A 25,557-nucleotide genomic window follows, 5' to 3' on the forward strand; every position below is an offset into this window, starting at 1 on the left:
GTCTTGACCACCACCCTCAACAGGATCCCTGACCTCTTGGAGTGCATGATGGAGGGCGACTGTCCCAAGGACCAAGTGGTGGCTGCAATGCAGGAGGACACCAACCCCTCCTGGCAGAGGGTGGCAACATCCCCCTTGCTGGACGCCAAAGGCAAGCAGGGTGGGCTGGCAGCGGTCTTCCCCACCCGGCTGCCAGAGAGTCCCATGGAGCCCTCTCAGGAGGGTCCTATGGACACTTCAGAGGAGAGCCCCTTGAAGGGATGCTCAGAGGGTCCCCACCAGGGTCTCCCAGAGAGTCCTCAGCAGATCCTGCTGAAGAGTCCCCTGGCCAGCCCCCGACTGCACCCCAGCATCATCCACCCTGCATGGCCCAACTGGTGGAGGAGGTGCTGCGGAGGCAGCCCTGGGTCATTTTGACCCTCTTGCCACCACCACCGGGCATCTCCTCCTGCCGGGTGGTGCCCAGATCAGGCAAGGCTGCTGGCAAACAGGCCAAGTGCCCCACATTGGCTGACACCCTCAGGATGCCAGAGACGTCCCCACGGGGCAGCATGCCACCCAAGAAGAGGAAGAAGATGGTGGTGTGCCCGGTGGCAAAAAGCTCCAAAACCCTCTGGGGGAGGAAGCCAGACAGGGATGCCAGCAGTAGGTCGTTCCACTGTGGTGTCTCTCCAGTGTGTTCCCTTAGGGAGTGACTCTTTGGGACAAAGATAACCTCAGCTGTCTGATTCCCTTTCAAAAACTAGTCCTGAGACCTCTCTTAGGACAAACGACATGTGCCTGTGACAGGACTGGAGGAAAATGAACCTAGCTCCAGATGTATTTGTGTTGGGTAATCTAAACCAGTAGCGATTTATTAAAGGAATACTTTGGTCTTTGAAGGAAATGTCCTGAATTATTTCAGTCTAATCCTTCATTTACAACTTAATTCCCTAAATAGGGAATTCATTAGTTCCTAGTGCTTGTGAGGTACAGAAATGGACAAATAATTCTCTCTGTGTTGCTGTCCTTCCAAACTGCCATAGGTCCCACAGCCTGGACTGTCTTCTCAGGCACCCTTGGTTTTCAGGAAAAATATTTAAGCGGTATCTGTAACAGAATTCTGTCAGGATTCCATGAAGATAATGGTGTTTCTTGGCACCTGCCTCTAAGGAGCAAAACTTTGTACTTTACTGTCCAATTATCTTAAGAAAGTATCAAAGTTGGAATAAGGCCAGCTTGTGCATGAGGTACTGCTGAGCACTGAGAACGAATGCCTCTGTTCAGTGTAAAGAGAAGGATCTGAAAGTACTTGGAAGGAATAAGAGAAGGGGAGAATTTTGTGGAGCCCCCTTTGCCCATGTTTTGGGGGGGCTCCCTGCAAGTCTGGGATGGCGTAGAGGGGCAGGGCTGTCTTATCTGTCCTTTGCAGTGTTGAGAGCTCTCTCCCTGTGGTGGGAGACCACAGGAATGTGCCACTGTGTGGTAGCGCTGTCATCCAAGGATCCGAAAATACTTGGAAGGAATAAGAGAAGAATGATTTAATTTCATCTAGAACTCCAGATGCTCTTGTGTGTACTTCTTGCTGTCTGTTGGATGATGACAGGGTACAGCTACAGTGGCTGTTGCAGAGGTCCCCTTGTCCGTGGTATTGTGTTCCTTCCAGCTGCTTGTGGGACCACGGCATGGTAGAGAGGTGGTGGTTGCTGCAAAGCTCCCTTGCCCAATCCTGCAGGCACCTTTGAGCTGCCTGTGGGAACTGGGTGGGGTGTAGATCGGGTAGGTGGTGCGGCGCCCTCTTTGCCCACGGCTGTGGCCACCTTCCTGTTGGCTGTTGGATGACAACGGGGTACAAATACCATGTGTGTTTTGGTGGTCCCATTGTCTGTGTCTGCAGTCACATTCGAGCTGCCTGTGGGAGCTGGATGGAGTAGAGGAACACTGGGGTTTGCAGCTCTCCCTCTGTCCACGGCTGCGGGCACCTTTGAGCTGCCTGTGGGAGCTGTACGTGGTGAGGATAGAGTGGGTGCTGGAGCTCTGCCTTTGCCCATGGCCGCGGGCACCTTCTTGCTGTCTGTAGGATGACGGGGTACAGATACAGCAGGCTTTGTGGTGCTCCCGTTGTCCGTGTGTGTGGGCACCTTTGAGCTGCCCGTGGGAGCTGGGTGGCATAAGGCAGGGTGGGTGCTGTAGCCCTCCTTTTGCCCATGGCTGTGGGCACCTTCTTGTTGACTGTGGGTTGAAGACAGGGAACAGGTACAGTGCGTGTTGTCGAGGTCGCCTTGTCCACGGCTGCGTGTTGCTTATGATTTCCTGTGGGACCCCGGCATGGTAGAGAGGTGGTCGTTGCTGCAGACGTCCCTTTGTCCCTGGCTGCAGGCACCTTTGAGCTGCCCGTGGGAGCTGGATGCCTTACGGCCAGGGTGGGTGCTGTAGCCCTCCTTTTGCCCATGGCTGTGGGCACCTTCTTGTTGACAGTGGGATGAAGACAGAATAGAGATACCGTGCGTGTTGCAGGGATCCACTTGTCCACGGCTGCGTGTTGCTTATGATTTCCTGTGGGACCCCGGCATGGTAGAGAGGTGGCGGTTGCTGCAGAGGTCCCTTTGTCCCTGGCTGCGGGCACCTTTGAGCTGCCCGTGGGAGCAGGGTGGGTTGTGGATCGTGCAGGTGGTGCGGCTCTGCCTTTGCCCATGGCCGCGGGCACCTTCTTGCTGTCTGTAGGATGACGGGGTACAGATACAGCAGGTTTTGTGGTTCTCCCGTTGTCCGTGTGTGTGGGCACCTTTGAGCTGCCCGTGGGAGCTGGGTGGCATAAGGGCAGGGTGGGTGCTGTATCCCTCCTTTTGCCCATGGCTGTGGGCACCTTCTTGTTGACTGTGGGATGAAGACAGGGAACAGGTACAGTGCGTGTTGTCGAGGTCGCCTTGTCCACGGCTGCGTGTTGCTTATGATTTCCTGTGGGACCCCGGCATGGTAGAGAGGTGGCGGTTGCTGCAGAGGTCCCTTTGTCCCTGGCTGCGGGCACCTTTGAGCTGCCCGTGGGAGCAGGGTGGGTTGTGGATCGTGCAGGTGGTGCGGCTCTGCCTTTGCCCATGGCCGCGGGCACCTTCTTGCTGTCTGTAGGATGACGCGGTACAGATACAGCAGGTTTTGTGGTTCTCCTGTTGTCCCTGGCTGCGGGCACCTTTGAGCTGCCTGTGGGAGCTGGGTGGCATAAGGGCAGGGTGGGTGCTGTATCCCTCCTTTTGCCCATGGCTGTGGGCACCTTCTTGTTGCCTGCTGGATGATGACGGGGTGCAGGTAAGGTGGGTCTTCTGATGCTCCCGTTATCCATGGCTGTGGGCACCTTTGATCTTCCTATGGTACCTGGATGGAGTAGAGATAAGGGGGGTGGCACAACAGTTACAATGCCCACCTCTGTGGGCATCTTGTGGCTGTCTCTGTGGTCACGACTGGCTATTGATACGGTTGGTGTTGCGGAGCCTCTCAGCGTTTTCTTGCCCATCTGCTCCTCTGCCATTTCTGGTCTTGTGCGGCCCTGTTTATAGCCATCTGGGGCCAACCGTATCACCATCCCCTTTGCAAGGTTGACCAGCATAAGCAGTTGGCCCCCTGTGACATCGCCCTGACATGACCAGTGCTGGGCCAGGGCCTTGTTTGTGTCCCAGCCCTCAGCTTCCTAGGGGAGAATTTTGTGGAGCCCCCTTTGCCCATGTTTTGGGGGGGCTCCCTGCAAGTCCGGGATGGCGTAGAGGGGCAGGGCTGTCTTATCTGTCCTTTGCAGTGTTGAGAGCTCTCTCCCTGTGGTGGGAGACCACAGGAATGTGCCATTGTGTGGTAGTGCTCTCATCCAAGGTGTGGCTGTCAAGGACAGGAGAAGCAAGGACCTCAGCAGCCACTCTCTATCACCATGAGCAGCCCCAGCTTCCCTGCCTGGAACAGGGCCAGCCTTGTGCCAAGGCTGTCTATCATATGAATCCCAGACAGCCAGGCAACACCTGCCCTGGACCAAGGCTGTCCCTTAGCCACCATGACACGGACCACTGCTGCTGTTCTGCCTGCTGTGGCATGGACGGGACGGGACATCCCCGGGGCTGGTGGCCAGCCCTGGGCTACCCAGGGGAGAGGGTTGTGAAGCTACCTTTGCCTATGGTGTTGGGAGGCTCCCAGAAAAACCAGGATGGGGTAGAAGCCAGGACCGTCTTATGTGTCCTGTAGAATGCTGAGAACTCTCACGCCAAGTGATGAGCTGAGAAAGGACAGGAGCCGTGCTCTTGTTGCGTCCTTTTCCAAGAGTCTGGCTGTAATTCCCAGGAGAAACAACAAAAGAGAAGTCATACTCCATTCCTGTGGGCAGCCCCAGCCCCCTTGCCCTCCCCTCGGTGCCTGCTCCTCGCAGCTGTCGCTCACCTGCCTTGTCTGGCAGTCTGAGCCAGCAGAGCCCTTTTTATGCCTGGGGCTGGGCAACCGTGTCACCGATCCCTTTGTGAGGTGGCCGACCACGAGCAGTCCCCACTGTGGGCACCTTCTTCTTGACTGTGTGGGGTGAAGACAGAATACAGATAGCATGTGTGTTTCTGGGTTCCACTTGTCCACAGCTGCGTCTTGATTCCGATTTCCTGTGGGACCCCGGCATGGTAGAGAGGTCGTGGTTCATGCAGAGGTCCCTTTGTCCCAGGCTGCGGGCAATAGTGTACAATGCTATAAAGAACAAAGAAGAGAAAGAAATGTGGAAATTGCACCTTTCCTTATGGTAAATGACATTATTATTTGCATCCTTCTGAGTCATCTCCCATATGCTTCCCAAATTGTTGTGTGTGCTGTAGTCTGAGGACGTCTTCAGAGCACTTCCATAAAGGACATGCCCGTGACTGCACTTCTTTTAGATTCTGTGCCTGACTCTTCCTCTGAGTTCCTTAGCACGGAAGCTCTCAAGGTTATACCCAACCTTCATCCCACCAGCCCAGAAGAGCAGAACCCCAAATTATGGTAACTTCTCTGGGTATGATGGGAAAAGGCAGTCCCATGCTTGCCCTGCAGCCTGTCTCCAGACATTTTTTGACATATATCTTTGGCTGCAGCACCATGAGCACTTGTAAATTCTTTTGCTTGCCTTGCCTGCTTCTAACAAGCCACTTCAAAGATTTCAGCCTCTCTCGTCCGCCCATGTGCTAACCCACTGGATGGCCACCTGCTTGTACTCGCACAGAAGACTGAGAGGGCAATGAAAGTAGTCACAGCTACAGGTGAAATGGCACATGTAATGGATTCTTCTATTTGGAGAAGATCATAAACCAATAATATTTTGGGCTGTCAACAAAAATACCTTTATGTGATACAATAGGAAGTTTCAAACTCACTGTTTGGAGGGAAGAAGGGAGCTACCACCTCTAGACATGGAGCATGGAATGGTCTTGATCAGAGTCTGCATTGCATCACATGGACCTGGTCTAAAATAGCTCTAGCAGAACCCCAGCCTCAGAGAAGAAAGCAGAAGAGAAATCCGGTGACTATAAGCAGACTGAGCTTACAAACACAGTCTCTCTCTTCAGTGAAGTGACCAATTAAGACCATGGCTTTGACTTTTGTCCTGGGGCCTATTAAAACTGTCATTATTTTACAAGTTTGAGGTTTATTAAGAAAGGGATCGGTTCAGGAATGGTCCATGGATTTTACCTGGTCAAAGGAATACATGGCACAAGGTTATGTCTCTCAGTGTGTGAGCCCATGCCCACTGAAGCCCATGGACTCAGATTGCCTTCCTCATGAGGCCATTCTTCAGCACCCTGCAGACAGTTAAAAATACAGTCTGTCCACTTCATGCCACTGTTCAGGAAAGGACATTTGTCCCAGGTAGTACATTCTGCTCACATGGTTGTCTTTCTGAGGGAGGAAGTATCCATAATGAAAGTGTTTTTCATCCCAGTCAGGGACCCGCAGGGGTCCCACGCCAGAGCACTCTGTTCCTAAAGGACTGCATCCCAGGGAAAGACCCACACTGGAACCAGGAAAGAGCATGAGAAGACCTCCCCCCGAGGAAGGGGAAGAAGAAGAATCAATGGGACATCCATCAACTGACTGTAACTGCCATTCCCCAGCGGGGAGGGGAGACAAGGAAATTGGGAGTAAAGCGAAGCCTGATGGAAGTGAAAGCTGAGGGTAAAGGTGTTTTGAAGATTTGGTTTTACTTCTCATTCTCCTGCTCTGATTTGCCTGCTAATGGACTGAACCCATTTCCCCAAGTTCAGTCTGTTTCACCCGTGACGAGAAGTGCCGAGCGATCTCCCCATCCTCAACTATGACTCGCCAACTTTTCATTGTATTTTCTCTCCCCTGTCTGGCAGAGGAAGGGGAGACATAAGAGCAGTTTTGGTCTGGCTCGAGTCAACCTGCAACACCAAAACAGTCACAGCAGTACAGGTAAGAGACGGGGCCAGAGGAGGGGCAGGTAGAGCCTGGGACGCACAAGAGAGAAGATGTCACAGCACTTTCCAAACTAGAAGCTACAACAAGGTCTTTTACCACCACATACCAACATACGCTTCATGCCAGTCCCTCTGCTACCTCCTCCTGGTCTCTCCTCACCCAGGGCTCACTCGCTCACTCTCTTCTCTCTGCTTCTTCCTCCTCTCTCTTCATTGGCTGCCCAACCTCTTAACAGAACCAGCCACACCTGCACCTTGTCTACAACAGACAACCCACCCACCCCCCAGCCAGCCCACAGCTGTATGTTATCAATGCTAATTAACCCAGCCTCATCCTCTACAGGGAGACTGGGACTCTCGCTCTTGGCGGTGTCCAAAGAATGTGACAGTTCAGACACTTCTTTCTCCTTCTCCCTTTGTCTTCTGTAACGACAGTCGCTTGGCGCTAACCCTCAACAACCTAAACCCTAAAAACCCTTAAAACCTAAACACCCTTAAACCTAAATTATAAAAATTCTTAACACTCTTAAAACTAAAATCCTTAAATCCAATACAACCTAAATCCTAAAAACCATAAAGGCCTAAACCATAAACACCCTTAAGCCTAAAAATCCAATAAACTAAACCCTAAAACTCCAAACCCCTAAAAAACCTAAAACATAAAAGCCTTAAACTATCTAAATCCCAATAACCCTTAACACCGCTGAACCTAAAACCCCTAAAAGCTAAACAACCTAAACCCTAAAAGCCCTAAACCCTAAAACCCCTTAGACCTAAACCCACTAAACCCTAAACAATTTTAAAACCCTTAACACCCTTAAACCTAAAACCCCCAAATCTGAAACAATCTAAACCCCAAAGCCCTAAACAACATAAACCCTAAAAAAAACAGAACAGCTTTAAACCTAACCCCCCCTAAACCCTAAATTCCTTAAGCCTAAAACCCCTAACCACCCGATACACCCTTAACCCTAAAAAACCTTACCCCTAAAAACCCTAAACCCCCTAAAAAACACAAACCCTAAACCCCCTAAATTTTTAAGACCCTTAAAACTAGAAACTCTAAAAAACCTAAACCCTAAAAAGCATAAAACCCCTCAACCCTAAAACCCCTAAACATCCTTAAACCTAAAAATCCTGAAATCTAAACAACCTAAACACTAAAAACATCGAACAACCGAAACCCTAAAAACACTAAACAATAAACAACCTAAACACTAAAACCCTAAACAACTTAAACCCTAATACCCCTAAACCTCCTTTAACCCTAAAAAAATCCCAAAACCTAAACCCTAAATACCCTTAACACCCTTAAACCTAAACTCTAAATCCTAAACAACTTAAACCTTAAAACCCCTAAACAACCTAAACCCTAAAAAACCTTAACATCGTTAAACCTAAAACCCCAAAATCTTAAACAACGTAAACCCTAAAACACCTAAACCCTAAACACCCTTAAGCCTAAAAACCCTAAAACCTAAACAAAGTAAACACTACAATCCCTAAAACGCCAAAACCCTAAACCCCCTAAATCAAAACCCTAAACAACCTAAACTCTGAAAACACTTAACATCCTAAAGCCCTAAACAAGCTAAACTCTAAAAACCCTTAAAACCCTTAAACCTAAGAAATCTAAAACTTAAACAAACTAAACCCTAAAAAAACGAAACCTTTAGACATTAAACACCCTTAAACCTAAAACCCCTTAACCCTGAACACCCCCTTAAACCTAACAACCGTAAACCCACTTAAACCTAAAAACCCTAAATAACCTAAAACCCTAAACCCCAAAACCACTAAACACCCTTAAACCTAAAACCCCTAAAAAAACCTAAATCCTAAAACGCTAAACATCTGTAAACCTAAAACCCCTAAACATCCCTAAAACCCTAAACCCCCCAAAAAACCCCTATAGCCATAAACCCCCTAAATTTTAGAGACCCTTAACCTTAAAAACCCTAAACACAGTTAAACTTAAAAACCCTAAAACCTAAACAACTTAAACCCTAAAACGCCTAAACCTTTTTAAGCCTAAAACCCCTAAAAACCGTAAACCCTAAAACCCCTAAGCACCCTTAAGCCCCAAAACCCTAAACCATAAAACTCCTAAACAACATAAATGCTAAAAAGACTTAACACCCTAAACCCCTTAAAAACTCTAAACAGCCTAAACCCTAAAAACACATAACACCCTTAAACCTAAACCCCCTAAACCCTAAACAACCTAAATCCTAACCCCTTATCACACTTAAAACTAAAAACCCTAACTCCTAAATAACCTAAACCCTAAAAACCCTAAACATCCTTAAGCCTAAATACCCTAAACCCTAAAAATCCTAAACCCTAAAAACACTAAAACCCCAAAATCCTAAAACCAAAGGCACCCATCCAAACCCTGCAAAGGCCAAAAAGATGAAAAAAGGCACACTACACGAAAAAAAAAAAAAAAAACCAACAAAAAAACCCAAACCAAAACCACACACAGAACACGTAATAAGATCACACTACCATAACCCCAGGAACTCAGAGCCAACAAACCCAGATTCTGTCCATAACAATAACACGCTTTAACGCTTTACTCGCTTAACCTCTGGCATACCATAACCTTGTTGCCCCCAAACCACAGCACGTTGTAGCCCTGAGGCAACACAAGATGGAACACAAAGTCCCTGGAGATCTCTGTCAGGGCCTTCAGGTGGACCCTGACCTCAGGCATCACAACCTTGAAGTGGGAGCCAGACGGAGGCACCAGGACATCACCGGCACCCATCTTCACACCCTGAAACAGGGCCTGGGATAAACGCTCCTGGGGACAGAGGCTGAGGCACTCGGAGGCTTTGAGCCGGCCAGCCACCATCAGAGGGCTTCAGCTCATCATTTCTGTGTCAGAGCCACCAGGCAGGTGGCCCCATCCTCCCTGAGAGACCACTCAGGGCACCTGTACTCAGCTCCAGGGGGCTGGATACACAGCCTCGGATCCATGGTGGGGAGGGGTGCTTTAATCCTGGGAGCAGGATTTCTAACAGTGCCCCTGGGGAGGAAAGCCTCCTCAGGCCTGGAAGCCTGAGAGACATCCCTGCGCTGCTCCACACGTCACCAAAAGCAGGGGCTGAGGAAGGCTGCTTTGGGGCCCGTCGAGGGAACCAGCTCCCCTGGGCTGCTCTGTGGCCACCGGCTGCCGTTGCTGTCGCGCGGGTCTCAGTGCTGCTCTGCAGTCGGCCGTCACCTCCCCGCGGGACACTCCCCAGCGCAGCACACGTCTGCACTGGCTCTCCCTGGGGACAAAGATCACAAGCGAGGGATGGGCTTGGCTTTGCCCCCAGTCCCAGGCTGCCATCAGAGAGACCTGCCACCCCCGCCCCAGCTGTGCGATGTGGGCACCACGTACAGCTGCAGATGTGGGTCAGGGCAGCTGTGGGCAGGGGGCAAGCCCCGTGGCGGTGCCCCCGGCGCTGGCAGCAGGCAGAGCTGGGGAGAGCGAGGGGCAGCCCAGGGCAGCCGGCAGCTGGCGGCGGGGCCCGTCAGGGTGCAGCACCCTCAGCAATGCCCGGCTCCGTGCGCCTCGGCCCCAGGGCTGCAGCGCAGGGCTGGCCCCAGCTGGGGCTGGGCTGGGAACAGGCAGGCAGGGCCCCTGGCAGCCCCGGCACGCACCTGCTCCCTGCATGGGGCAGCCTGGTCCTTTGCAACCGACCCCGTGGCATCCAGAGAAGAGCCCTGCCCTGGGCCTGAGCCATCGCTGCAGGCAGGAGGCCTTCCTCGGCGTCCGTCCCTCAAACCCCTCCCTCCGGCCCCCACGGTCCGACCCTAAAACACTTCCCCTCGCCCCCAGCCCCTGCGAGCGGGGAATCCGCCTCCCCAGCTGTGAGCCCGGGCGGCGCAAGCCCCCCCAGATGTGGTTCCTGGAAGAAACACCATCCCACCATGCCCGCAGGCAAACCGCTATCCCTATGGACACAATGGGGGCAGCCGGCAGGGGGGTTGGGGGTGGGGGGGTGGGGGTGAGGGGGTGTCACTCTCGGGGCTATCCTAGTGAGCAACACTCAGAGAGGCCAAAAACTGGAGTGCAGGGTTGATGCCGGCATTAGAGCCGGCTGCAAGCGAAAGGCACTCAATGGGCATGGGCGCTGCTGGGAGGGAAAGCGCCACGTCAGGACGGTCGGGAATCTCGGCTGGCTGGGAGGGAGCTCCATCGAGCGCTCAGAGTCGAGGCTTGAGATCCTTGCAGCCACGGAGGTTTTTGCACGGAGAGCTGCGCTAAGCAAGGCCCGTTTATCACTTTGGCTGCAACACGAGGGTGCTGCACCCCTGCATGGTGCTTCCCCTGAGCCGACAGAGAACTTTCTCTCCTGGGCTTTGTTCCCTCTGGGACAGCGGCTGTGAGCGAGGCAGGGCTGTCAGATATGCACAGCTGGGGTCGAGGGGCTCAGAACGGATAAACCCCCCGGCCTGCGCCCGGCCCTGCCCCTCTCTTACAGCCGCCATGGCAGTTCCCCTGCAGCTGAATAGAACCATCAACGCTCTGTCTTCAGCGGGGTTTCTTGTACGTAGAAAAAGGGGACAGCACAAAGCGTGACGCAAAGCCAAGAAGGTGGCACCTGCTTTTAAAAAAGAATACATTCAGTACATCACAACAAAATGCGGTGGAACTCACTCTTCCAGTTGGGTTAGGCAGGAGGAAAATGGATTTGGAAAGCAAATAAGAATCGCTCACTTCAAGCTATAAGGTGGCTACTAAACACAGACTCTCCCGTGCATGTCCTGCTCATTAGTTCCGTGCTTTGGAAGTGCCTGTGGTTTCCCTGAAGCACCCTCTCCGGGTTACTCTTCCAAAGGGGTTCCGGGGACATCTGCATAGGGAAGCTGCCTGAAGCAATCACCGTTTGTTATCCTGTCAGGTTTCAGCCAGGGCAGATAGCCTGTGCATGCAGGGACTACAAACTGCAGGCATCGCAACTTGTGGACCCCAAGAAAAAGGGGGTACACGATATGAATTTACGGTACAAGGCTGTCACTGAAGCAAGCCATGTGAAGTGGAATATAGTACTTCTAGCAATAGTGAAATAGTGTACATTAAAAGAGTATTCATCTATATACAAAAAAGTCATGAAAACTTTTTTTCAGGACATTTCTCAAGATCTTGAGAAATAGACCTCTGTTTACTGGTAAGGGAAGAAGAAGTAAGAAACTAAAAAGTGTCCATCCCAATACACACACCACCACCACAAACACCACCACCCGCCCCCAAATTACCTCAGGTGAACCGCGGCCTTTTGAAAAAGGGCCAGCATCTAAAGCGTATGTAGTGACCTGGAACAACGTTGCTGCATATTTGGGATCCAGATGATACAGGGCAGCGTGAGGATTGCTAACATGGACAGAACAGCGGGACTTACTTTGCCTCTTTATTTCGGTAGCTAGGTAAATAGCTAAGGATCGAGGCTCTTGTGGCGAGGTGTCTGCTTACCCTTGAGCAAACAGTACTTCAGTAAGTGCAAAACCAAACCTGCAACATTGGGAACGGCAGTTTCCTGCTGACACGCATTTTTTTCCAAAAGGCAGGTGTCTGCTTCCTATCCGGGGCCATCTTTGTGCACGCTAAAAATAGTTCATGCACTTAGTGCAGTGTTCAGAGTTTTGAGAGATGGACAGCAGTGTCTGGATACACCTGGGCTTCTTGACCTTCCTGAATTTTTTCAGCGCTTGATCTCAAAAAGCTTTTCTTCTCTCCTTTTCTCTTCTGGTGTGCTTTCAGCCTCTTCTCCAGAGACCTGTTTTCCCTTTCTGTTTCTTTGCTTTTCATTTTCCTGAAACGAAAGACCCTGCAAACCTTGACATTCCACAGTGTTATTAGAGAGGTAAAACCACGATCAACTGGAATCAGTTCTCATTTTAAACAAAGGGAGCTCATTTTACCTTCTTTCCTCTGAAAGGCTCATCAGCTGTTCCGGGTCTACCGAGGAGTCGGCTGTGCTCTCGGGGGTGGTTGGAGGCAAAGGTACAAGTGCCTGAACCGGAAAGGTTGAAGTTGAAAGGTGGCAAGACACCTGGAGTAGTAAGCTACCGTTTTCCAAATTGCTACCTTAGCTCCTCAAATAAGATCCCTTTGGTTGCTTTGCATTATCCATATTTTGCACGGTCGCAAGATAGGCTTCAGGAGCTCTGATGAATTGGGATGATGGGCTGCCCCTTCTTGCGGGCTGGGGCACCACAAACTGGAGGGGCCTTGGAGGGTAGGACAGACCCTTGCCAGCTTCGTTCTGCTGGGCTTTCTTCTGCCTTCCTGGGACACGGTTCTGCCGTTATCCCTTGGGCAGCATTATCCCATTCTGGGGTGTGAGCCTTTTATTTTTAAATCTGCGATTTTGTATTTGACTTCTTGTAGGTATTTAGATTGATTAAGCACATTCCCAATGCATCTGAGAAACAACCTTTCTGGTTTTTCTTCTCTATCATTAGAGGGTGGGAAAAGTCAAACAGACAAGAGATCTAATGGCAGGAGGAGGCACAGCAGCTGCTTGGCCCTATCAGAAACTACTGTCATACATGAGAAACAGAACACAAGATCACACTACCATTACCCCAGGAACCCAGGTCAGCAAACCCACATTCTGTCCATAACAATAACACGCTTTAACACTTTACTCGCTTAACCAGTGGCATACCATAACCTTGTAATCCTGAGAGACATCCCTGCGCTGCTCCACACGTCACCAAAAGCAGGGGCTGAGGAAGGCTGCTTTGGGGCCCGTCGAGGGAACCAGCTCCCCTGGGCTGCTCTGTGGCCACCGGCTGCCGTTGCTGTCGCGCCTGTCTCAGTGCTGCTCTGCAGTCGGCCGTCACCTCCCTGCGGGACACTCCCCAGCGCAGCACACGTCTGCACTGGCTCTCCCTGGGGACAAAGATCACAAGCGAGGGATGGGCTTGGCTTTGCCCCCAGCCCCAGGCTGCCACCAGAGAGACCTGCCACCCCCGCCCCAGCTGTGCGATGTGGGCACCACGTACAGCTGCAGATGTGGGTCAGGGCAGCTGTGGGCAGGGGGCAAGCCCCGTGGCGGTGCCCCCGGCGCTGGCAGCAGGCAGAGCTGGGGAGAGCGAGGGGCAGCCCAGGGCAGCCGGCAGCTGGCGGCGGGGCCCGTCAGGGTGCAGCACCCTCAGCAATGCCCGGCTCCGTGCGCCTCGGCCCCAGGGCTGCAGCGCAGGGCTGGCCCCAGCTGGGGCTGGGCTGGGAACAGGCAGGCAGGGCCCCTGGCAGCCCCGGCACGCACCTGCTCCCTGCATGGGGCAGCCTGCTCCTCTGCAATCGACCCCGTGGCATCCAGAGAAGAGCCCTGCCCTGGGCCTGAGCCATCTCTGCAGGCAGGAGGCCTTCCTCGGCGTCCGTCCCTCAAACCCCTCCCTCCGGCCCCCACGGTCCGTCCCTAAAACACTTCCCCTCGCCCCCAGCCCCTGCGAGCGGGGAATCCGCCTCCCCAGCTGTGAGCCCGGGCGGCGCAAGCCCCCCCAGGGCTCACCCTGCCATCCATGTGGTTCCTGGAAGAAACACCATCCCACCATGCCCGCAGGCAAACCGCTATCCCTATGGACACAATGGGGGCAGCCGGCAGGGGGGTTGGGGGTGGGGGGGTGGGGGTGAGGGGGTGTCACTCTCGGGGCTATCCTAGTGAGCAACACTCAGAGAGGCAAAAAACTGGAGTGCAGGGTTGATGCCGGCATTAGAGCCGGCTGCAAGCGAAAGGCACTCAATGGGCATGGGCGCTGCTGGGAGGGAAAGCGCCACGTCAGGACGGTCGGGAATCTCGGCTGGCTGGGAGGGAGCTCCATCGAGCGCTCAGAGTCGAGGCTTGAGATCCTTGCAGCCACGGAGGTTTTTGCACGGAGAGCTGCGCTAAGCAAGGCCCGTTTATCACTTTGGCTGCAACACGAGGGTGCTGCACCCCTGCATGGTGCTTCCCCTGAGCCGACAGAGAACTTTCTCTCCTGGGCTTTGTTCCCTCTGGGACAGCGGCTGTGAGCGAGGCAGGGCTGTCAGATATGCACAGCAGGGGTCGAGGGGCTCAGAACGGATAAACCCCCCGGCCTGCGCCCGGCCCTGCCCCTCTCTTACAGCCGCCATGGCAGTTCCCCTGCAGCTGAATAGAACCATCAACGCTCTGTCTTCAGCGGGGTTTCTTGTACGTAGAAAAAGGGGACAGCACAAAGCGTGACGCAAAGCCAAGAAGGTGGCACCTGCTTTTAAAAAAGAATACATTCAGTACATCACAACAAAATGCGGTGGAACTCACTCTTCCAGTTGGGTTAGGCAGGAGGAAAATGGATTTGGAAAGCAAATAAGAATCGCTCACTTCAAGCTATAAGGTGGCTACTAAACACAGACTCTCCCGTGCATGTCCTGCTCATTAGTTCCGTGCTTTGGAAGTGCCTGTGGTTTCCCTGAAGCACCCTCTCCGGGTTACTCTTCCAAAGGGGTTCCGGGGACATCTGCATAGGGAAGCTGCCTGAAGCAATCACCGTTTGTTATCCTGTCAGGTTTCAGCCAGGGCAGATAGCCTGTGCATGCAGGGACTACAAACTGCAGGCATCGCAACTTGTGGACCCCAAGAAAAAGGGGGTACACGATATGAATTTACGGTACAAGGCTGTCACTGAAGCAAGCCATGTGAAGTGGAATATAGTACTTCTAGCAATAGTGAAATAGTGTACATTAAAAGAGTATTCATCTATATACAAAAAAGTCATGAAAACTTTTTTTCAGGACATTTCTCAAGATCTTGAGAAATAGACCTCTGTTTACTGGTAAGGGAAGAAGAAGTAAGAAACTAAAAAGTGTCCATCCCAATACACACACCACCACCACAAACACCACCACCCGCCCCCAAATTACCTCAGGTGAACCGCGGCCTTTTGAAAAAGGGCCAGCATCTAAAGCGTATGTAGTGACCTGGAACAACGTTGCTGCATATTTGGGATCCAGATGATACAGGGCAGCGTGAGGATTGCTAACATGGACAGAACAGCGGGACTTACTTTGCCTCTTTATTTCGGTAGCTAGGTAAATAGCTAAGGATCGAGGCTCTTGTGGCGAGGTGTCTGCTTACCCTTGAGCAAACAGTACTTCAGTAAGTGCAAAACCAAACCTGCAACATTGGGAACGGCAGTTTCCTGCTGACACGCATTTTTTTCCAAAAGGCAGGTGTCTGCTTCCTATCCGGGGCCATCTTTGTGCACGCTAAAAATAGTTCATGCACTTAGTGCAGTGTTCAGAGTTTTGAGAGATGGACAGCAGTGTCTGGATACACCTGGGCTTCTTGACCTTCCTGAATTTTTTCAGGGGTTGATCTCGAAAAGCTTTTCTTCTCTCCTTTTCTCTTCTGGTGTGCTTTCAGCCTCTTCTCCAGAGACCTGTTTTCCCTTTCTGTTTCTTTGCTTTTCATTTTCCTGAAACGAAAGACCCTGCAAACCTTGACATTCCACAGTGTTTATTAGAGAGGTAAAACCACGATCAACTGGAATCAGTTCTCATTTTAAACAAAGGGAGCTCATTTTACCTTCTTTCCTCTGAAAGGCTCATCAGCTGTTCCGGGTCTACCGAGGAGTCTGCTGTGCTCTCGGGGGTGGTTGGAGGCAAAGGTACAAGTGCCTGAACCGGAAAGGTTGAAGTTGAAAGGTGGCAAGACACCTGGAGTAGTAAGCTACCGTTTTCCAAATTGCTACCTTAGCTCCTCAAATGAGATCCCTTTGGTTGCTTTGCATTATCCATATTTTGCACGGTCGCAAGATAGGCTTCAGGAGCTCTGATGAATTGGGATGATGGGCTGCCCCTTCTTGCGGGCTGGGGCACCACAAACTGGAGGGGCCTTGGAGGGTAGGACAGACCCTTGCCAGCTTCGTTCTGCTGGGCTTGCTTCTGCCTTCCTGGGACACGGTTCTGCCGTTATCCCTTGGGCAGCATTATCCCATTCTGGGGCGTGAGCCTTTTATTTTTAAATCTGCGATTTTGTATTTGACTTCTTGTAGGTATTTAGATTGATTAAGCACATTCCCAATGCATCTGAGAAACAACCTTTCTGGTTTTTCTTCTCTATCATTAGAGGGTGGGAAAAGTCAAACAGACAAGAGATCTAATGGCAGGAGGAGGCACAGCAGCTGCTTGGCCCTATCAGAAACTACTGTCATACATGAGAAACGTGTCAGTGTTTCTTGGCCTGACATCCCTCTACTATTTCTGATTTCACCACCATAGCTGCCCCTGCTTCTTTGTAGAGGATGAACAGAGAGGGTGCTGTGTGCAAGAAGTCTTTTGCCTGGGGCTCTGCGTTTGCTTCACCTGCACGGCTCCTTTGATCTTCCAAACGCACCCATGGAACACAAAAGCACGTGCAGCAAAGTGACCTCGTGGAAGTGGACAACACCTAAACCAAAATCCACCAGCAGCACAATAAGGAATTGGACCAGAAGCCCCAGATTTTGAAAACCCTCAGCCCCTCCTCATACCTGTGCACCTGTCCACAGGTGCTGGCACCTCCTCAGCTGATGGAGGGGAGGGGCCGGCCACCTCCTCCCCAAAGATGTCCCCGCAGTTTTCAATCACAAACTGCACCAGCACGTTCCCCTGCACACATCAAAGCCTTGGCCTCAGCCTACGAGTTTTCTCCCTTTGAGCCTCCCAGTTCTCCCTGCCATCCCCCTGGGGAGGGAGGGAGGGAGGGAGCGAGCAGCTGTGTGTTGCACAGCTGGCGGCCCCGCTTGAACCACAGCAGCCTATGAGCAACAGTTAGCTGGTTGATGGTGAGAGTGCTCATCCTTCGTCCTCCATCAGGGTGCGGGCGTCTCCCGTATCACACTGGGACGCACAAAAGCCTCAGCAGTCCGGCTGCTGTTGGAGCTGCTGGAAAAGCTTTTTGGGCGAGCCGACGTATTTGTAGTGGCCAGCGTGGCAGTTTGCTTTATACCGTTGCCCTGAGCGTGGGCATCTGGAGAAACTGCCCATCAGTCAGTGTGCAGGGATGACGGCCGCAGGGGACAGCGAGCTGCAGGTGATGGTCAGCGGCGGCACCGTGTCTGCCTGCGTGTTGTCCCGGCTCTGAGCTAATGGCGCTGCTCCCCAGTGGAGCATCCATCGAGCCTGAGCACAGGCTGTGTCTTAGCCAGAATCCGAGCAGGAGCTGAGGGGACAGTGACACCTCCAGAGGTGCCATCCGGCCCCCACCTCCCTGTGTGACTGTGCTGTGAGTCATAAAGCTCAGCCGTGATGCCCACTGGCAAGGAGTCTGGGCCAAGGGATGATCCCAAAGTCCTCCCCTAGGACGCACCACCAAACAATATCTGCCCAGTCCCCAATTATCACATGGCAGACGTAGTCAGAAGAGAGGAAAGATCATTTTATTGAGGACAGCAGCTGCGGGCTGCGGGGGTGGCGGCTACCCAGGAGCCCCAGGGCTTCAGGCAGGAAAACAGCACCTGCAACAATAAGAGCCAGGAAGCACTGCTAAAGCCACAAAGCCAGGACGAGGCGTGACTTGGTTGCCCTTGCTTTGGGGAACGCTTTACAAAGTGCCTTGCCTCAGCACTCCCGCCCAAAGGACTGGTTCTCTTCATTTACTCCAGCATCCTGAGCAGACAATAAAAGCCTTACACAAGCAGCCTGCCACAGCAAGAAAGGATCTTCCTGACTTGCCGTTCGGTTCTCAAATGTTACGTTACTGCCTGTGGAACAGGGTTTAATAGGCTGTATTCCCAAGGCCTCTGACTCCCCTTTACTGACCTGGGGCCCCGCGTTCGTGCTTTTCCCAAATGACATTCGTTCTAGTGTTTGGTCCACAGTTCCCCATTCTAATATCTAATAGTGCATTCCACCACTTCATACGTCGACTTTTCAATCGCTTCGTCCGTCTCTGGCCGGCCCCCTCGCGGGGAACACGGAAACGCAGATCGGGACCCCCCACTCACTTCACAGTTGAACTGTGTCTCTCACACACATCACACTTGCCGGGCAGCCCTCAGCCACACAGGCGGCATGTTACATACAACTCTAGGAATGCTGACAGTTTGCGTTAGCACACAAAGTACGTGTTTCAATGAACAATTGCCAAAAACCAAGTTCTAATTTTTTCTGGCCCTAAGCAGGGCCCTAAGCAGGGGCCCCTCTGCTCTGTTGCCCCTTCTTGCCCCAGTTTCTTACTGGAACTAGTAACTCCAGCTCATCAGTTCCTTGACCATGGCTTCAATCTGTTCCTGAGCCACATGCACATCTTCTGTAGGCCCTTCCAAAGTGATGTTATCCTCTCCTCCAGTGAATTTGATGCGAACCTTGAGGTGAAAGACAATGAATCTCTTAAGAATTTGCCAAGATCCAAGCCAGGCCAATGCTCTTGGTCAGGCCTACACCATCGATCCCTGCCACTAAGAGATGCGCCTCTTCCCAAAAAGCCCAAACAAAATCCCCACAATTTCCCAAGTCAGTAACTTAACGATGTCAGCCATATGGCAGTGCCTAGAGCCCAAGGCTCTGGTGCTGTCCCGGTTTCTGCAAGGGCTTTGGAGAAGTTTACTCATCTAGCCTTTATCTAGATACCGTCTAACTCACCAGGGAGAAGCCTTGCCGCACTCAGCATTTCCAGGTATCCTGCTACATCAGTTCTCAAAACAGCACCACATAAAGCTTCCTTGGAAGGGCTCAACCCATGACAATAACATAGGATGAGCAGTGTTTGCAGCAGTAAAAGAGAGGGTTCCCTTGAACAGCAAAGATCTGTGTCATTTCCCCCTGGGTTTACCCACGCTAGAATACACCTCTCTCTCCCGTGACGAGTGATCTGGACTAAACCTTTTTCTACGCCGGGGGTGCTAAGCTAACCAGCTCATCCATACCTTTGGCATCTGCTGAGTTATTTTGGCCAGGTTCTGTCCTTTCTTTCCAATAATGAAACGATGAAGCCAAGAGGGGGCAGAGACCGAGGAGACGGTAAAACTGTTGGCCTGAGAGACAGAAAAACAGAGAAGCTGTTTGATGGACAAACTGGAAGAGGCCTTCCCAACAATTCAGTTCCAATTCCCATGCTGCACCTCCGGTATTGACTTCTAAGCTGCACCTCTAATGGCCCAAGAGAGAGCACCCCCGCTACAGCCGTCAGTGCTCACAAATGTATCTTCATGGGACCTTCAAAGGAGGCCTAGCCCATCTTGTAAGTACCTTTGCAAAGACTTCAGTCAATGCTTGCCCCAGTTTTTCAGGCTCGCCTCGCAGTATCAGCGTCTCCGAGCTACTGTCAATGGGTGGGATCTCAACAGAGACTCCAGTCTTCTCCAAGATCTCCTGCAGGGAATTCCCCTTGGGGCCGATGACATACTTGTGCTGGGACTTCTTCACCTCCACTGCAATAGTAGTAGTCTTCTTTTTCTGTAGGGGCAGAGACACTGAGGTGTCAATCACAAGGGGGCGGGGAAGGACAAGAGCGACAGGAAGAGGCACAAGATGCAGTCAGACTCTGCACCCAGCAAAGAGCAAAGCCAAGCTGAGCACAGTGGCTCGGCAGTACCCTAGCACCCCTTGGGCCCCTGCCTACAGAAAGCCTTGTGCTCAAAAATTCACAGGGGAAGTACAAAACTAGCATGCTGTGTCAAGCTCCCTGGGACACGGCATGGAAGAGACCACACACACACACAGGCATGTCGTTGTCGTCGTCCCCGTCCCCCCGTTGGACAACAGGGTTCAACTCCCAGCCGTCTCCCAGGCAGTGCTGTGATGCAACACTGTGCAGGCTATAAGCCGATTGTTGAAATCCAGACCGGTACAAATACAGACCTAACCACGAGGAAAAACAGCCCAGCAACCCACAACAAGGATATTCACAGCAGCGTTGGCTGTGGGAAATAAACTGGAGTGACATTCGCTCTTCAGCAACTTCTACTTAGGTAGCAACTTTGATACTGTCAGCTGGCCACCACTGCAGACTTCACACTTCTTTCCTTCCTTAGTAGCCCCGGTGTGAACAAGAGCCAGGGGAGCTCTTGGTGGCCTGCTAATTCCCACGGTACAGAAAAGCGAGAAATCTGTCACCTCCCGGATAGTATCAGCCCAGCTCCCACTCTGCCGAGTGAGGAAACGGTAGGATTCGGGGTCATGTACTGCAAGGGCTGCTGAGCCAGATGCAACGGAGGGATGCACAAAAGTAGAACAAGAAGGGAAGAGTGCCTAGGAGCAGGTGCCAGGGGAAGGTGGGAAGCTTTATGGACCATGCGTACCTTCTCCTCATAGATCTTCTTAACTCGAGCCACAGCCTGGGCTAGTCGCTCCTTTTCTCCGGTGAAGACTATCTCGGTCTTGTTGACACTGGGTGGAGGAATGTTGATGCGCGTCCCTGTGTCCTGCATGAGCTCCCTCACCAGCTTGTTGTAAGGGCCAGCAATGAAAGGGTGGTACACTTTCTCCACGTCCAGCCGCTCCACGGCACGCTTACCCTGGAAGAGCCCACAACAGACCTTGGTGGGAACTGCCCTCTATATTACAGTCTCTGCCAGGCACAGCTAAGTTCCCAGGGGTGTCCTGCCTGACACTCTGGCCCAAGCAACCTTCTCAGTTGGCGGGCTTGTAGATCTCCACCTCTTTCAATCTACAAATACGGTTGCTGCTGCTGCTCCTTGTTTACGATATTCACCCCTGTGATCTCCTGCCTTATCTCAGCTGGCACCTAAGACGCATCGCTTCAACTATCAAATGCTTGTTTTGGCTTCAGAGATGGACAAAACGCAGCACAAGAAGTTTCAGGACCTGGCAGCGGTGCTCACACAGCCAGCGAGTGGCACAGCATATGTCTCCGTTCAGGCTAACGTTAGCCACTGACTGTAGCCACGGTGGCTGCAAACTCCGACTACACCACGGGGAAGCAAAATGGCTGAGCAGCCAATGCCATGAGAGAGATCACAGTACTGAGGTACCTGCTCAGCGGAGATAAGCAGGATCTCGTGCCGGGCCTTCTCAATCCCTTCTTTAGTGCCGCTGATCTTGATCTGGTTGCTGGGGTCATCTGGGCGGGGGACCTGCATTTTGGTTGCAGTTTTGAGCTTCAGGTCCTGCAGCTTCGCACCCTTCTTTCCAATGACAAAACGGTGGTGCTCCTTGGGGATGGCAACTGTTGCCGAAGCCTGCAGCAGAAGAACCAAGCATCTGTGAAAAGCCTTGCCTGCACTGGCAGATCCACAGGAACAGAGCCAGGGAAAGCAAGGTAGACGCTGCTCAGTGGTACTGCTCCTCAGAGCAAACACAACGCCTTCCCAGCGCACTCTGTCTGAGGGCTGACACTGTACCAGTTGATCTACAGCGCCTCCGTGCCAGGAGTATAGACCCCACCTTTCCCTCAAAACCCTTCTGTTTGCACAGGAGCGGTACCCTGAATTAGCAAAGGCCTTCCGACACAGACGAGGAGGTGCCTCTCCTCTAGTGTAAGACACCAGACAACAACTGTGATGACAGCGCACAGCTGGAGTTTATCTGAACTCTGACACCTGCTGCCAAGGCTACAGAGAACAAGACATACAGTATGACTCCTAGGAAAGAGAAATTCAACACCAGAAACCTACTGCAGGAGGCAGGCAGCTAGCAGATGCTCACCGCTACTTAAGTGCTAAGATGTCTTCAAGTGTAGCACGTGCTGCTCCTGGGACTGCTTCTAGAAGGCCCCACATGCAAAAGGGGTCCTTCTCAATCTACCATTAAAGGGCTGGTCTATACGAGGGCTTCCTGACTTCTTCCCTTCTCACTGAGTTTGTACAGGTCTGGTAGCTGATGACTGCTATCGTGCTCCTGGTCCCTGTGATTAGGTAACCACTAACAGCAATCAGACAATGAACATTCAAGCTATAATGGAAAAATGAAAGATGAAGAAAAGATCACTCGGTGTGACTTTTCAGCTCTGTGTTCCTGTCCTGAAGCCAGCCAAGCCTAAGAGAAGCTGGAATAGAGACACACCTTCCCGACCTGGGGCCAGGGCAGTAGGAGGTATATTTGAGAACAGTGGCTCATGGATCTGTGGCGGCACGACCTGAACTGATTTTTCAGATGCACATTGTGGATGTAGGGTTTTGTTCCTTTCTCTTTCCTCTGGCAGGGTATGACACAGGGGCTGAACAGCACTAAGCAGACATGGTATTAACATCGCATTACCTACCTTTGGCATTGTACTTTAAAACACACTGCAACACCTGGCTGCGATACATCCTAACAAGAGCTACCACCTTGACTATGAGCTCAAGAACCTTAAGGTAAGAGATCAAAACCGAGAGGACTGAAGCAACCGAAACAACAGGGTTGTGGCTCCTTACCAGTGTGCCTTGAGCTACACAAGGCAGAACCCTGACTCGAAGCTTTTGGCTTTTGGCAGGACTTCCTTTTCTCTACTTTTCTTTCTCCCAGCCTTCCACGTTCTCCTCTGAAGGGCTTCAGGAAAAGCACAGTCCCGTTCTCACACACTACTAGCTTTGTGTGTGAGGCTCCTGCACCCCCTCCAGCACCAGCACCTCAGCACAAAGTCACTGGTTGCAACTCAAATGTTCCAGAGATCGCAGACTCCACGCTTCATGCAACACCACGGCCTGTAATTACCTTGGAACCCTATTTTAAGCCTCATTCCCATTCCAAATTGCCAATTGGGTGCTTTGAAAACGTATGGCAAAGCTGAATTAGTCATGTAACAACACACCTCTTTGGCTTACAAGCACACGGGCCCAAGGGTCTCAAAGCATTTGCGAGTCTTGGGGAAGAGCAAAGCTGAAGGCAGAAACAGTTAGATGCCCTCACCTGAGTCTGCAGTCGAGCGACAATCTGCTTCCGAGCCTTCGTGACTGCTTCCGGCTTGCCAGAGACCACGATCGAAAGGCCCTGGTCCTTTGCGAGAGACAGCTCCAGGTGAGCTCCCGTCTTCTGCATGATGTCAAGGCAGATCTTGGCCTGCTTGCTTTCTCCCAACCGATCCATGTCCTTGTATTTCCTCTCCTCCAGTGGCACATGGAACACCTGCTCAGCCACGGGACAGACACAAGCAGGGCACAGCAAGGTGTCAGTGTGCTTTTGATTGTCAGTGCCTCCCTCTGCAATCCTCCCTTCAGGCCTGTTCCAGCTGACTGTGCAACAGGGATGCAGAGCTTTGTCTGGGCAGTTTTCAACACATCCCTCCCCCTCCAGAGCTGTCCTAGCATTCAGCCGCAGTCTTCCTTGTGCCCCAGGGCAAAGGACAGCAAAGAGGCAGTTACTCTGGCACACTAAGGGATTTCATACTCCAGGGAAAGCTTCGCTTCACCTACTTTTTGGAGGGATGAAAAGGAGGGAGATAAGACACCCACTCCCACCAACCTGAGTGATGACAGAAGCCTTTATTGGCCGGATTTTGCTCCAGGGCCCAGCAGGTTCCCGGGCAGCTTCCAAACATGGTGCTTTCTCAGGGAGCGCAGGGAAGGCTTCCTCGTAGGTGGGAGGATCCTTCTCTTCTTCCGAGTTTAAAGCTGTTACTGGGGTGAAGCAAACAAGGCCAATGAGATGCTCTCCCCACAGAAACGCCCCCATTCATAGGCAGTGCAACTCTATTGAGGCATCATCAAAGAGGGACAACAAAGGACTTGTGCACTACTATTCACCCTGCTACAGTTATGCTTGTGGAGAGCAGCCGAGTCTGGAGCTCAGCTGAGCTCAGCACAGCACAGACTGCAGTAGGTGCCGCTACGGATGCAGGAAGCAACCGTGCAAGTGAATGGTGGCAGCAAACACAGCACATTATCGCCAGCTTTGTTGAGAGGAGCTTCATCAGGGGACAACAGGCCAAGGAGAAAGAAATCAAAGGGACACAGCAAGGCTGTAGGTCAGAAGGGGACAGGACAGACACATGCCCAGGAAGAAGGCAGAGAGAAGCAGAAGCACTCTAGTTGGGGCAGAGTCCAGGGAAAGCCTGTAGCTTATGTTCGACTCAGCTGGGCACTGGGCTGTGCCAAGCGGGCCAGCTCGCAGCTGGAGAATGGGTGCCGAGACCCATCAGTGAGTCAGCCAATACGGTTATACCGACTTTCCCCAGCACCTGGCTGAGCAGAGGAGGAAGTGACAATCCAGCACACTGATCCCACGAGGCTCTCTTGCAGCCCAATGACCCCTGCTTGCACATGCCCTGCCCCACGGCTGACAGCGTTGCTAGCCAGAGCTCTGTGAAGATCTGAGGCTTGCCTCCGCCTGGCCCTGCACTGTGCAGCACCACCGATGTGCTCCTGTTGGTGGAAAGCCAGAGTCTGGCAGGCCGCCAGCCTAGGAATGGCGAACGCCGTGCCTGGACACTTAGCGGGAGCCGGAGGCATGGAGCGAGCTTGGCTAACAGCAAGGAACCTTGCCTGCGCAGTCTCTATTTAGAGGCACATCACAGGAACTCAGCTGTGTCTTCTCACCTTTCACCTGCTGCTGCGTCAAGCCACTGCGGTGTTTGGCAAAGCTCTCCTGGCTCAAAACTGCCACCGAGCTCATCGTCGACTTCCCACGCACACACACAATCCGGGTATGCCACTGGAAGAGACAGAGGAGGCAACACTGTTACCAGCACCACTCAAGATGCACACAAGTCCCTCCAGGAAGGCAAATGACGTGTTTCCTGAGCACTTTTCCAGCCGGCCTCTTGAGAAGCGCCTACAGGGCCAGTCTGCTGCCCTGTTCTCTTGCTGAACCACACAGAAACTCAGGGGGGATTTTTCCTGACAGCACAGTGGGCATCAAAACCAGAGCTCCTCGTTAGGAAGGCAGAGGATGTGCAACCTAAGAAGCCTCTTGGAAAGGGGGACACCCCAAGCTGGCTTTACCTCTAGTAGGCCCGCAGCTAAGCCTGTGCTGGGCACGAGGCCGAGGGGCCTGCCGCCATCGTGGTCAAGAAGAGATGTGTGTGACCTCCCAACATACGGGTGGTCCCTCCCCTGTGTGCCCTTTGTCAGCCGGTTGCCAGGGGAACAGCCCGACTCGTTCCCATAGCAACCGACCAAAGGGCGCATGGGGGCGGGGCCACCCCTGTGTTGGCAGGTCACGCACTTCTCTCTTCTTCACCAGGATGGTGCCCCGGGACCGGCTTTACCTCTCGTAGGCCTGCAGCGAAGCCTGTGCTGGGCACGAGGCCGAGGGGCCCCTCTTCCCGCC

At 52.5% G+C, this 25,557-nt stretch overlaps 3 protein-coding genes across 3 annotated transcripts; all 3 read right to left on the bottom strand.

Moving 5' to 3' along the window:
- Nucleotides 1–644: 644 nt before the first annotated feature.
- Nucleotides 645–3,502, bottom strand: LOC308057431 (uncharacterized protein; the record flags this gene model as incomplete). Its single annotated transcript, XM_080411535.1, has 3 exons — nt 645–2,120; nt 2,363–3,339; nt 3,398–3,502. 2 exons carry the CDS (start codon nt 3,500–3,502, stop codon nt 2,392–2,394), a joined length of 1,053 nt encoding a protein of 350 aa, XP_080267661.1. The 3' UTR covers nt 645–2,120; nt 2,363–2,391.
- Nucleotides 3,503–19,250: 15,748 nt separating this feature from the next.
- Nucleotides 19,251–21,209, bottom strand: LOC308057432 (vigilin-like; the record flags this gene model as incomplete). The annotated part of the gene is made up of 3 exons (XM_080411536.1): nt 20,649–21,209; nt 19,597–19,803; nt 19,251–19,382 (listed from the first exon to the last, which is right to left on the bottom strand). Exons 1-3 carry the CDS (start codon nt 20,775–20,777, stop codon nt 19,251–19,253), a joined length of 468 nt encoding a protein of 155 aa, XP_080267662.1. The 5' UTR covers nt 20,778–21,209.
- A 15-nt stretch (nt 21,210–21,224) lies between these two features.
- On the bottom strand, nt 21,225–24,925 carry LOC308057433 (vigilin-like; the record flags this gene model as incomplete). Its single annotated transcript, XM_080411537.1, has 4 exons — nt 24,825–24,925; nt 23,752–23,906; nt 23,200–23,415; nt 21,225–21,548 (listed from the first exon to the last, which is right to left on the bottom strand). Exons 1-4 carry the CDS (start codon nt 24,898–24,900, stop codon nt 21,225–21,227), a joined length of 771 nt encoding a protein of 256 aa, XP_080267663.1. The 5' UTR covers nt 24,901–24,925.
- Between the last annotated feature and the right edge of the window lie 632 nt (nt 24,926–25,557).

The sequence above is a fragment of the Falco punctatus genome, assembly GCF_963210335.1.
Source record: "Falco punctatus genome assembly, contig: scaffold_91, whole genome shotgun sequence".
In the NCBI taxonomy this organism is placed as follows: domain Eukaryota; kingdom Metazoa; phylum Chordata; class Aves; order Falconiformes; family Falconidae; genus Falco; species Falco punctatus.